Source organism: Salmo trutta, chromosome 30, assembly GCF_901001165.1.
Source record: "Salmo trutta chromosome 30, fSalTru1.1, whole genome shotgun sequence".
Lineage (NCBI taxonomy): Eukaryota > Metazoa > Chordata > Actinopteri > Salmoniformes > Salmonidae > Salmo > Salmo trutta.
Window position 1 is genome coordinate 28237525 of NC_042986.1, and position 12038 is coordinate 28249562.

At 48.0% G+C, this 12038-nt stretch overlaps 1 protein-coding gene across 8 annotated transcripts in view; it reads left to right on the forward strand.

Moving 5' to 3' along the window:
• The window catches only part of LOC115168417 (serine/threonine-protein kinase WNK2), an 83650-nt gene that overhangs the window by 53743 nt on the left and 17869 nt on the right, over nt 1–12038 (forward strand). For 5 of the 8 annotated variants that reach the window (XM_029723665.1, XM_029723668.1, XM_029723669.1 and 2 more), the window contains exons 8-15: nt 803–1082; nt 1328–1443; nt 1833–2777; nt 3723–5111; nt 5343–5381; nt 5985–6146; nt 6909–7445; nt 11428–11757. In XM_029723665.1, coding sequence (XP_029579525.1) covers nt 803–1082; nt 1328–1443; nt 1833–2777; nt 3723–5111; nt 5343–5381; nt 5985–6146; nt 6909–7445; nt 11428–11757 — 3798 coding nt within the window. The remainder of the gene's footprint in view (nt 1–802; nt 1083–1327; nt 1444–1832; nt 2778–3722; nt 5112–5342; nt 5382–5984; nt 6147–6908; nt 7446–11427; nt 11758–12038) is intronic. The other 3 variants (XM_029723666.1, XM_029723671.1, XM_029723672.1) reach the window with 3 other exon arrangements.

The following is a 12038-nucleotide window of genomic DNA, read 5'->3' on the forward strand; positions in this document are numbered from 1 at the left end:
AAATATTTCAGTTGTGTATATTACATTTGTTTTATTTTAAGACTTATTTATTTTTCAAGTCATCTCATCTCTATAGAGCTGCTGTCTGACAGAATCACTATTTTAGTAGTTCTTCAAAGTAAATAAGGCATACTTTTGACTGCTGAATACCAACTATCAATCACTTAGATCATGTATTTTCACAGAGAAGTTGCTTCGTGAGTTCTCTTTCGTTCGCGTGTTCTTCTGTCTTTTACGTAGGAGGCATAAAAGAAATCCAGACTGGACAAGTAGGCGCGCAATGGATTATGGCCTTTGTAGTTAATTGCCCCATTTTCCTACTACATCGCAGTTTGTGCTTGATTGAATTTATCTCTAGAGAAACTGTGTATTGAGTGCACAGAAGGAGAAAAAAACGATGTTAGTCAATTAGTTGTTTAAAAAATGAAAAATAACTGACGATTTCTGTTAATCGCTCAGTACTACTGTTTGGGTTGTGGTCAATTTGCAGTGTACAAATTATAATTATGTTCCAGCCCCACTAATATTTTCTCCAATAAAAATCGGCCCGCGGCTGAGTCTAGTTGCCTACCCCCTGGTTTAAATGCACCTGTCCTTTATCCTGTTGTATTCTACACAGAGGCAGACTATTCTGTCTGAACCCTCTGAACCCAGCTTTTAAATCCCCCCCCTTTCTCAAAATAGATTCTCCATCTCTTCCCTTTCCTGCTCCCTCCTCCCATCTCTCTCCTGTTTTCTCTCCTCTTCCTCTAACACATTGACTCTAAAAATACTCTTCTTCCTACACTCCTCTCCCCGATAGGTGGAATCTGGGTTCTTCCATGAGAGTGATGCTAAGATCGTGGGGAAGTCTATCCGAGACCGTGTAGCGCTGATCAAATGGAGGAGAGAGAGGTCTGTATTGGCAGGACCTACAGTGGATATAGGAGAGGCAGGACTCGGGGCCCAGTCAGCCCCAGCCCAGGGGGCCTCTGCTGGGGCTACACAGGCAGTACAGCCCCCTCTGCTGGAGCCTGAGGAGCCAGAGGCAGACCAGCACGCCAGGCTGTGTAACCTTCCAGCCAGCGCCACCTCTGTCACATGTGAGACACCACTGATACACACATCATGCGGAATGACATGCAACGAGTGTATCCACACTAGACTTACACCTCCCCCTGTCACATACACTTGACACCGTGCTCTCTGTGTCACGCGGTGGAATTAGTCTTTGACAGTGGCCTTTCTATTATACAGTGGTTTGTGCTTGTTTATTTGTCTGAGTAACCTTTCTCGCTCAGTCTCCATTGTGTGTAAAGACTAACCCCCAATCTTTGTATGTCTGTAGCAGACAGTACGTTTGACAGCGGCCTGGGCTCCGCTGTGTACTCTGACTCCCACAGCAGCCAACACAATGTCCTCTACCAGTCCCTGGTGGAGCCCATCACCATGGCAACGCAGCAGGTCTGTACCACACACTCGCACCAAGGGCACGTGCACTATACACAGGGTCATTATCATACCCCACTAATACACACACAGGACATACCATACATGCACGTGCACATAAAGTACATCCTCATTTGCACAGTAATACCCATCACATGCATATGTATGTGGCATATGCTCACACATTTGGATTCTCATTTTATTACAAATGTAATAATATAGGCACATTTATGTTTATGCCCAACCTAAAGAGTCACTGCAGCTCATTTGCTCAGAATTCCCCAATTAATCTCCACCCTATTCCATTTTCATGTTTTTGTGTATGTGTCGAATTTCTTCAATCCATTTTTTGATTGTGTTTTGAGTAACATATGTTTTGCCTGTGGGTCCCTGTATGGGCTCAGCATCACCGCAGTGGTCTATATTTGGCTTCAGCACGCCCCCGCTCCTGTGAAAAGGGCGAGGGGTGGAAAGGAGCCCTAGGGCCAGAGCTCCGAGTGGGGGTAGGTGCAGGGGCAAGGAGAGGGAGTGCCTCTGTCATTGACACTCTAAGAGGCAACAACATCACTCTTCATAAGCTCCTGCAACCTCTGACCTCTGGGCCCTGCAGCCCACAGAGATCTGCCAGTCCTGCCCCCACATCACCAGACAACCAAACAGAGAGCAGCTCCTCTGAGTTCCTCTCCGAGGCAGAGGACGGCTTCCCTTCTCCGAGTGCTTTGCCTGCCACCCTCCTCCTGGCCCTCCCTGACCCCACACACTCTGAGGCCCGGCGTCATAGTGACACTTCTGTGGAATCCCAGACATTGGAAGCCACCAATGCGAGCAGGGTTAAATCTGTGTCAGGTAGGCGGAGGCATTCAGACTTCAGCACCCTGCTGAGTCTAAACTCTGCCCATCAGCACCACCAAGGCGCACCCAGAAAGCACCTCTGCCAGGCCTGCTTCTCTCTGCTGCTGCTGAAGTCACAAGAGGGGGGGCACAAGCAGCAGCACATCGCCTTTCCCTTTCCACCACACCCCTGTGGGGTAGCGACAACCGCAGGGTCAGGAGGGGTGAAAGGTCAAAGTCACATAGGAAGTGACTGCTCTGACCTCTTCTTACTACAACAGAACCTGATGAACATCATCAGCTGTAAAACCACCCTATCCAACCAGGGCCAACCCTCCCTCCTCCACCTGCCTGCAGCCCAGCAGCCTGCCAAGAACTATGGGGATGGGAGTCTGAACTTACTCCAGAGAGGCAGCTTCAGTGGTGGCCACACTACACCTCCTCTGGCCAGGCCCACACAGGACCGCAGAGCCAGCTACTGCGCTGGGGAGCACCGAGCTACCGGCCCCCCGGGAGTGGTAGGTCACACAGGGAGACTAGGGCTGCATCTCACAATAGTCTAAAGTAGCTTTCGCTCAGTGTCTTTCATTCATCTGCACTGAACAGACAACAAAGGATAGGTGAAAGTAATATGGTAGATGCCAACAATGAATTTGCTTTCATCTGTCCAATTCCTTGATGTCAGTGCAGATGTGGTAAAGCAGGTGAGGAGAGGAAGTTACTTTAGACTATTGAGATGCCCTCAGCTCAACCTGTAGAACTGACTCCTGTAGACTTCACTCCCTGCTTAGACCTGTAGAAGGGGCTCTGTTTTAGTGCTGTCATGGGACTGGACCCTGCTCTCTCTTCCGCTCAGCTTCAAACTACCATAGAAGTCCATGGTTCTACTGGTGCGCTTTGGGACAAGCTGGTTCTCTGGAGGACCATAGATACTGCTGACTAACTAACTGTTTAACCCGCTGCCAACTTGAGCTGGCCTGTTAATGTCTTCTCTTTCTGCTTTACTGACTGAATGCCAGAATGCAAACCCATCCTTCTACACCCGCTCATATCAACTTACCCATGGAACGTCCTCAGTGAATGAACAGATGGCTGCTGCAAACCAAGGGAATGAATGCTGCTGTGTCCCCTCTAACCTCTCATGTCCCCTCTTCCCTTTCCCATACCTCCTTATTGTAGTGCACACCTGCTGCCTCTGTTAACCCTGCCATTGTCTGGGTGTTTTTAAAAACTTTATTTTAATCCTTCAGCCACTCATTATCATTGACATCCTGTGTATTTGTTTTGGCTCATATTGGTTTTTCTCTTGTAGAGGATGTCTATTGTTCCAAGTTTGTAGATTTAGATGTGTTCATTCAGAAATATTTTACGTCACTGTCAAATACAGTACATTTTAACGAGGGCCTAAAAGCGCCCCCAATGTGTCTTTGTCCTTTAACATGTCTCTCTCTCTCTCCTCTCAGTCCAGTGCTGTGCACACCTTGCTCCAGAACCACGTGTCTCTCCAGAGCCAGCCTGCCTCTGCCCCGGCCCTGCACACCCACCTGCAATACCTCCAGCCTGGCCACAGCTACCCCACCGCTCCCCAGGTCATTCAGCAGACACCCACCACAGCCAGCTTCTCAGCTGTAGCTTTGCAACACACCCCAGCCTCAGCAAGTTACTCGGCATCAAACGTTCCTCTGCAACAGAATCATACCGGACAGAACTACCCAGCTCCACCTCAGCAACAGACCGCAATAGCAGCAAGTTATACAACTGCAAATGTACCACTTCAACAGCCTGCAGCAAGCTTTTCAGCGACAACTACGCCCCCGCAGCAGCCACACACTGCAGCAAGCTACACAGCAGCAACAATGCCAATCCAGCGGACACCAACTCCACAGAGTTATGTTGCTCCAGCTCTGCAACAGCTGACTCAAACTGCAGCGAGCTACGCAGCTCCAACTCTGCAACAAAACCCAACACCAGCAAGCTTCTCAGCAGCAGCAGCCTTGTCTGTCCAACAGACTGTATTGGCAGCTACCATAGCAGCAGCAGCAGCAGCAGCAGCAGCAACAAAACCCTCACAACCAGCTGCACAGAACTACTCCGCTCCAGTGGGGCATCTCCAACAGACTGCACCCACACAGAGTTGTGCATTTGTAGCCCCGACTGTGGTCCACACAGTACCTATACCCAGTCTCCCTACTCGGACCCCCAGTGTAGCAACACAACCTCTAGCTTCTGTTGTTTCTCCCCCAGTCCAGCCTTGCCCAGCCCCACACAGCCTCTCAGACAAAGCCATGCCTCCCATTCTGCAGCCTGGCCAGTCTAGTCCCATGCATCACAGCCAACAGACTGTGCAGGTCCCCCTACCCCAACACAGCCAGCCAATGGTCAAGCCTACTGTCCAACAGACTCCAGTTGTCCAGCGCTACCAGTCACCTGCCCATACTGTGCAGCAAGGTTCAACCCTCCAGAGTTACCCCAATTCTGTACCCCTGATGGGGCAACAGAACTCTGCTTCTCAGAGCTACCCACCCTCAGCCCCACACATACAACATGCTGCTTCACAGAGCTACCCACCCTCAGCCCCACACATACAACATGCTGCTTCACAGAGCTACCCACCCTCAGCCCCACACATACAACATGCTGCTTCACAGAGCTACCCACCCACACAGGCTGCAACGGTGCAAGGCTACACATCACTCCAACCCAGTGTGATGGGTCAGGCCTGTCCATCTGCTCAGGCTCCACAGCAGGCCGCAGACCCACAGACCTACCCAGTGGCCCCCATAGTGCAACAACAGACTGGGACTACTGCACAGCACAGCCAGGCACAGGTGGCCCCACCCCCAGGCCAGCAGGTGAGTTAAATATGAAGTTGAAGGAGTCTTTAGTAACTTAGCAAGTTGCCCAATTTCAACCTGAGTCTCTCTTCATGGAGTGCTTAAGGCTAGGGATCGACATGTAGTTGGGCAAAAGTAATTACCTCTCTCCCCGGCCAAAGCTAACCTGGTGGAGAGTAACCGCCCAGTACAGTGCTCCCCTTTGAGTAAAGTTTCAGTTCTCTGACCCTGTGTTTTCATTTCTCATAGTACCAACTCTATCTCCACAACTCAGCTTTCCTGAACCAGGTAGATCTCCCTTCGTCTCAATACACACTGTCAAAATCACCTAAATAACATTGTCGGAGGAAGAGAAAACAAATGCACTGTACGTCCTTTGTGTCAGATGAGCAATGTTTAGTTATGACAATACTGTTGTTGGTTTGCCTGTCTGTTGCTCCTGGGATGAGGACGTTGGGGTTGTTTAGGTGCTCCTGGGATGAGGACGTTGGGGTTGTTTAGGTGCTCCTGGGATGAGGACGTTGGGGTTGTTTAGGTGCTCCTGGGATGAGGACGTTTGGTCAATCACAGAGCAAGTAGTAGGAGTTTCATCTGAGCGTGGCCAAACGGAGACATAATGGGAACTATAATGAAAACAATAGTGTTTTTATCCACTGCATCTGCCAGCTCCTCAGTCCCTCGGGCCTGTTCTGTGTCTGTGGAGTGTGCTGCAGTAACAGCCACATATGCTGGCTGACTCCAAGCACAAGGACAGGATGGGAAATGTGAGCCTGATTCTGATTGGGTCAATAGCAGGAAAAGCAGATGTCCAACTGAGAGATGTAACCGGAGACTGACCCCTCACCCCACTTCTTGTTCTCTCTCGCTCGCTCTCTTGTACTCTGTCTGTAGAATGTCCCTGGGGGTCAAAGCCTTCCCCAGCACCACCAGTCATTATCTAGTCTGCCTGCCCAGGCACTGCCTTCTCAGCAGCCATTGGCTCAGGCCTCTGACCCTCTGCAGTTGCAGCCACTACAGATGTCCACTTCTCTGCCCCCAACACACCTTTCACAGGTAACCCCTCCCTTTCACTTTCACTGCTACCAGGGATGGATTGTCCTTTATTCACTTTTTTTTTGGTACCATACTGCATGTAGACAACTCTATGTACGTAGAAGATGTGCTAATTACATTTGGCCACTAAAGTACAGTACCAGTCAAAGGTTTAGACATCTATTCATTTAAGGGTTGAGATGCTTTGGACCGCAGAGTGAAGGAAAAGCAGTCAACAAGTGCTCCGCATATGTGGGAACTCATTCAAGACTGTTGGGAAAGCATTCCAGGTGAAGCTGGTTGAGAGAATGCCAAGAGTGTGCAAAGCTGTCAAGGCAAAGGGTGACTAGTTTGAAGAATCTAAAATATATTTTGATTTAACACTTTTTTTTGGTTACTACATGATTCCATATGTTATTTCATAGTTTCTACACACAATGTAGAAAATAGTGAAAATAAAGAAAAAAACCTTGAATGAGAAGGTATCCAAACTATTGACTGGTACTGTATATATTTTTTTAACTGTTGACCTCAAGCTGAGAGGACTTTGGTCCTTAGTTGAGTATAGCTTGGGGTATCTCTTGCTTTGTCTGGCATCCTATACCTCATATAGTGCAGTGCTTTTGTCAAAAGCTGTGCACTATATTGGGAATATGGTATTTTTTTTCCTTTTGCTTGCCTGATTGGTTTGCAGTATGGAACATAACTGGAAACACCATTGGGTTCCATACTCCAGACCCTGGTTTCTGATTGCTTTCATATTCTACCCTTTTCTTCTCCCAGTTTCCCTCACCGTATCCCAACATCCAAGTGGTGACACCTCTGGCTGGATGTGACTCCTACCCTCACCCCTGCCCTGTTCCCCAGTCCTACCCTTCCTCCACTGCCCTATCTCTGCCCCCTCTCTACCTCTCCCCAGGCCAGCCTGCCACTCTGCCCCCCTCTGTCTCGCCCCTTGCCCCCCTGCATATAGGGAACGCTCTGGTGCCACCCACCTCTGTGTCCTTGATACCCTCACCAACAACCCTGCTGGCCATGGCAGCACCCACACTGCCACAGCCCCTGCATATGTACCCTGCTGTTTTGCAACAGAGTGTTATGACACACCCACACACACAACAACCTACTCACACACACCCTGTTCACTCACACCCTGCCTCACTACCTGGACAACAGAACACACAACTGCAGAATACGCACCGCATGAACACAGACCGTTCTGCCCTACCCCTACCTGTTCAACACAACACACACCCCACATACACACACCCTGCTGCTGCACCTGAGCTTGCTCTGCACAGCTCTCAGCTGTTAAGACAGGTAAATATACAGTGCCTTCAGAAAGTATTTATACCCCTTAATTTATGCCACATTTTGTCGTTACAGCCTGAATTCAAAATTGATTTAAATAATGTTTTCTCACCCATCTACAGACAATACCCCAGCAGTTTTTGCAAATGTATTGAAAATGAAATGCATACATGTATAATTTACATACAGTACAAGTCAAAAGTTTGGACACCTACCCATTCAAGGTATTTTCTACATGAAATAACACATATGGGATCATGTAGTAAACAAATGAAAATATATTTTAGATTCTTCAAAGTAGCCACCCTTTGCCTTGATGACAGCTTTGCACACTCTTGGCATTCTCTCAACCAGCTTCACCTGGAATGCTTTTTCAGCAGTCTTGGAGTTCCCACATATGCTGATCACTTGTTGGCTGATTGTCAGGTAATTGTGGAGGCCAGGTCATCTAATGCAGCACTCCATCACTCTCATTCTTGGTCAAATAGCCCTTACACAGCCTGGAGGTGTGTTGGGTCATTGTCCTGTTGAAAAACAAATGATAGTCCTACTAAGCCTAAACCAGATGGGATGGTGTATTGCTGCAGAATGCTATGATAGCCATACTAGTTTACGTGTGCCTTGAATTCTAAACAAATCAGTGTCACCAGCAAAGCACCATCACACCTCCATGCTTCACGATGGGAACCACACGTGGAGATCATCCGTTCACCTATTCTGCGTCTCAGACACGGTGGTTGGAACCAAAAGTCTCAAATTTGGACTTCAGACCAAAGGAAAGTTTTCCATCGGTCTAATGTCCATTGCTCGTGTTTCTTGGCCCAAGCAAGTCTCTTGTTATTGGTGTCCTTTAGTAGTGGTTTCTTTGTAGCAATTCGGCCATGAAAGCCTGATTCACGCAGTCTCCTCTGAACAGTTGATGTTGAGAGGTCTGTTACTTGAACCCTGTGAAGTATTTATTTGGGCCGCAATTTCTGAGGCTGGTAACTCTAATGAACTTATCCTCTGCAGCAGAGGTAACTCTGGGTCTTCCTTTCCTGTGGCGGTCCTCATGAGAGCCAGTTTCGTCACGGTGCTTGATGGTTTTTGCGACTGCACTTGAAGAAACTTTCAAAGTTCTTTACATTTTCCGGATTGACTGATCTTCATGTTTTTAAAGTAATGATCCTGTCCTTTCTCTTTGCTTATTTGAGCTGTTCTTGCCATAATATGGACTTGGTCTTTTAACAAATAGGGCTATCTTCTGTATACCACCCCTACCTTGTCACAACACAACTGATTGACTCAAACACATTAAGGAAAGAAATTCCACAAACTGACTTTTAGCAAGGCACACCTGTTATTTTAAATGCAATCCAGGTGACTACCTCATGAAGCTGGTTGAGAGAATGCCAAGAGTGTGCAAAGAGATGGCACATCTCTATTCAACGCTGGTTTGACCAATTGGAATCCATGCCTCAAGATTGTTTTGATAATGCGGACTGGGATATGTTCCAGGTAGCCTCTGAGAATAACATTGACGAATACACAGATACGGTGGCGGAGTTCATCAGGAAGTGTATAGGAGATGTTGTACACACTGTGACTATTGAAATCTACCCAAACCAAAAACCTTGGATAAATGTCAGTATTGGTGCAAAAGTGAAAGTGAGAAACACCGCATTTTACCATGGCAAGGTGAATGGGAATATGGCCGAATACAATCAGTGTAGTTATTTCCTCCATAAGGCAATCACAGGCAAAACATCAGTACAGAGACAGTGGAGTCCCAATTCAATGGCTGAGACACGAGACGTATGTGGCAGGGTCTACAGGCAATCACGGACTACAAAACAAGCCACGTCGCGGACACAGTCTTGCTTCTGGACAAGCTAAAAACCTTCTTTGCCCGCTTTGAGGATAACACAGTGCCACCGATGTGGCCCGCTACCAAGGACTGTTTGCTCTCCTTGACTGTGGCCGACGTGGGTTAACCCTTGCAAGGCTGCTGGTCCAGACGGCATCCCTAGACGCATCCTCATAGCATGCATAGACCAGCTGGCTGGAGTGTTTTAAGGACATATTCAATCTCTCCCTATCCCAGTCTGCTGTTCTCACTTGCTTCAAGATGTCCACCATTGTTCCTATACCCAAGAAAGCAAAGGTAACTGAACTAAATAACTATTGCCCCGTATCACTCATTTCTGTCATCATGAAATGCTTTGAGAGGCTAGTTAAGGATCCTCTACCTTACCTGACTCCCTAGACCCACTTCAATTTGCTTACCGCACCAATAGAGCCACAGACGATACAATCTCCATTGCACTGTCCTATCCCATCCGGACAAGAGGAATACCTATGTAAGAATGGTGTTCGTTGAGTATAGCTCAGCATTCAATGCCATAGTACCCTCCAAGCTCATCATTAAGCTCGGGGGCCTGGGTTTGAACCCCGCTCTGTGCAACTTGGTCCTGGACTTCCTGACGGGTTGCCCCCAGATGGTGAAGGTAGGAAACAACACCTATTCGCTGATCCTCAACACAGGGGCCCCACAAGGGTGTGTGCTCAGCCCCCTCCTGTACTCCCTGTTCCTCCTGTACTCCCTGTTCAACCAGTAGTAGGCCTAATTACCAAGAATGACGAGACAGCCTACAGGGAAGAGGTGAGGGCCCTGGGAGAATGGTGCCAGGAAAATAACCTCTCACTCAACGTCAACAAAACAAAGGAGCCGAACGTGGACTTCAGGAAACAGCAGAGGGAGCACGTCCCTACCCACATCAACGGGACCGCAGTGAAGGTGGAAAGATTCAAGTTCCTTGGTGTACACATCACTGATGCTCTGAAATGGTCCACCCACACAGACGGTGTGGTAAAAAAGGTGCAACAGCGCCTCTTCAACCTCAGGAGGCTGAAGAAATTTGGCTTAGGCCCTAAAACCCTCAAACTTTTACAAATGCACAATTGAGCGCATCCTGTCGGACTGTATCACCGCCTGGTACGGCAACTGCACTGGCCGCAACCGCAGGGCTCTCCAGAGAGTGGTGCGGTCTGCCCAACGCATCACCCGGGGCTGCCCAATGCATCACCCGGGGGAAACTACCTGCCTTCCAGGACACCTACAGCACTGTTGTTGAGCCATCCTCAGTTTTCTCCTACCACAGCCATACAACTCTAACTGTTTTAAAGTCACCATTGGCCTCATGGTGAAATCCCTGAGTGGTTTCCTTCCTCTCTGGCAACTGAGTTAGACAGGACGCCTGTGTCTTTGTAGTGACTGGGTGTATTGATAAACTATCCAAAGTGTAATTAATAACTTCACCATGCTCAAAGGGATATTCAATATCTTTTTTTATTTGTGTCCGTCTACCAATAGGTGCTCTTTGCGAGGCATTGGAAAACCTCCCTCGTCTTTTGTGGTTGAATCTGTTTGAAATTCACTGTTCGACTGCGGGACCTTACAGATAATTGTGGTTGAATCTGTGTTTGAAATTCACTATTCGACTGCGGGACCTTACAATTATCTGTATGTGTGGGGTACAGAGCTGAGGAAGTCATTCAAAAATCATGTTAAACACTATTGCACGTAGAGTTAGTCCATGCAACGTATTATTTACTTAATAAGCACATTTTTAATGCTGAACTTATTTAGGCTTGCCATAACAAAGGGATTGAATACTTAGAATCAACATTTTTAGCTTTTCATTTTTATTAGCTTGTAAAAATGTCTAAACAATTCCACATTGACATTGTGATATGTGTAGGCCAGTGAAAACAAATCTCAATTTAATCAATTTTATATACTGGCTCTAACACAACAATGTGGAAAAAGTCAAGGGGTGTGAATACTTTGAAGGTTTTTGTGGTATAACGGGAGTATGGAACCGTATCTGTTCTTCCATACCTAGCTATTCTTTTTGTGTGTATTTTTGTAGACATGATAATGTGACAGCGTGTTCGTGTGGTGTCCTCCCCTACTATAATATACTTTCTGTGTTCCTCCCTACCTCAACAGGTCAAGCAGCAAACCCAGGTTCCAGATCCAGTCCACCCCTCCCAGCCTACCCATCCTGCAGTTTTCTCCTCTCCCATACATAGTGGACCGGACAGGGGCACAGTCACTGCCACAGCCCAGCTTGACCAGAACCTCAGCCAAACCCTGTCTCAGCGTCAGGCACTAGGCCAGAACCAGAGCCAACCCCAGGCTCCAGTGTCACAGCCACCAGGCTCCCAGACAGCAGGACCTGGGCCTGCCAGCACCAGCTTGACACAGCAGAACCAGGCCAGTGCCAGCACAGGGACCACGGTCACCTCGGCACAGCCTCTAACAGAGTCCAATCTGGAGGTATAGAGGACTGACCTGACCTATACGTCCCCACCCTAAGCCCTCAAATCCCCCCCCCCTCAGTCCTTCAAATATCCCCTCTCAGCCCCTCCGACCCTCCCTCTACCTGTTCCTCAAACAACATCAATGTCCCTGCACGCCAAATATCCTCCCCAACCATACATTGGTTAAATTGTGCCTTTTGGTCGCATATGCTCCTAAATATTTAGCTGTGCAACCTGGAATTTTAATTTGGGAGCACCAGTGTGCCTAGAAAAAAAAATCACCCAGATGATAATTGT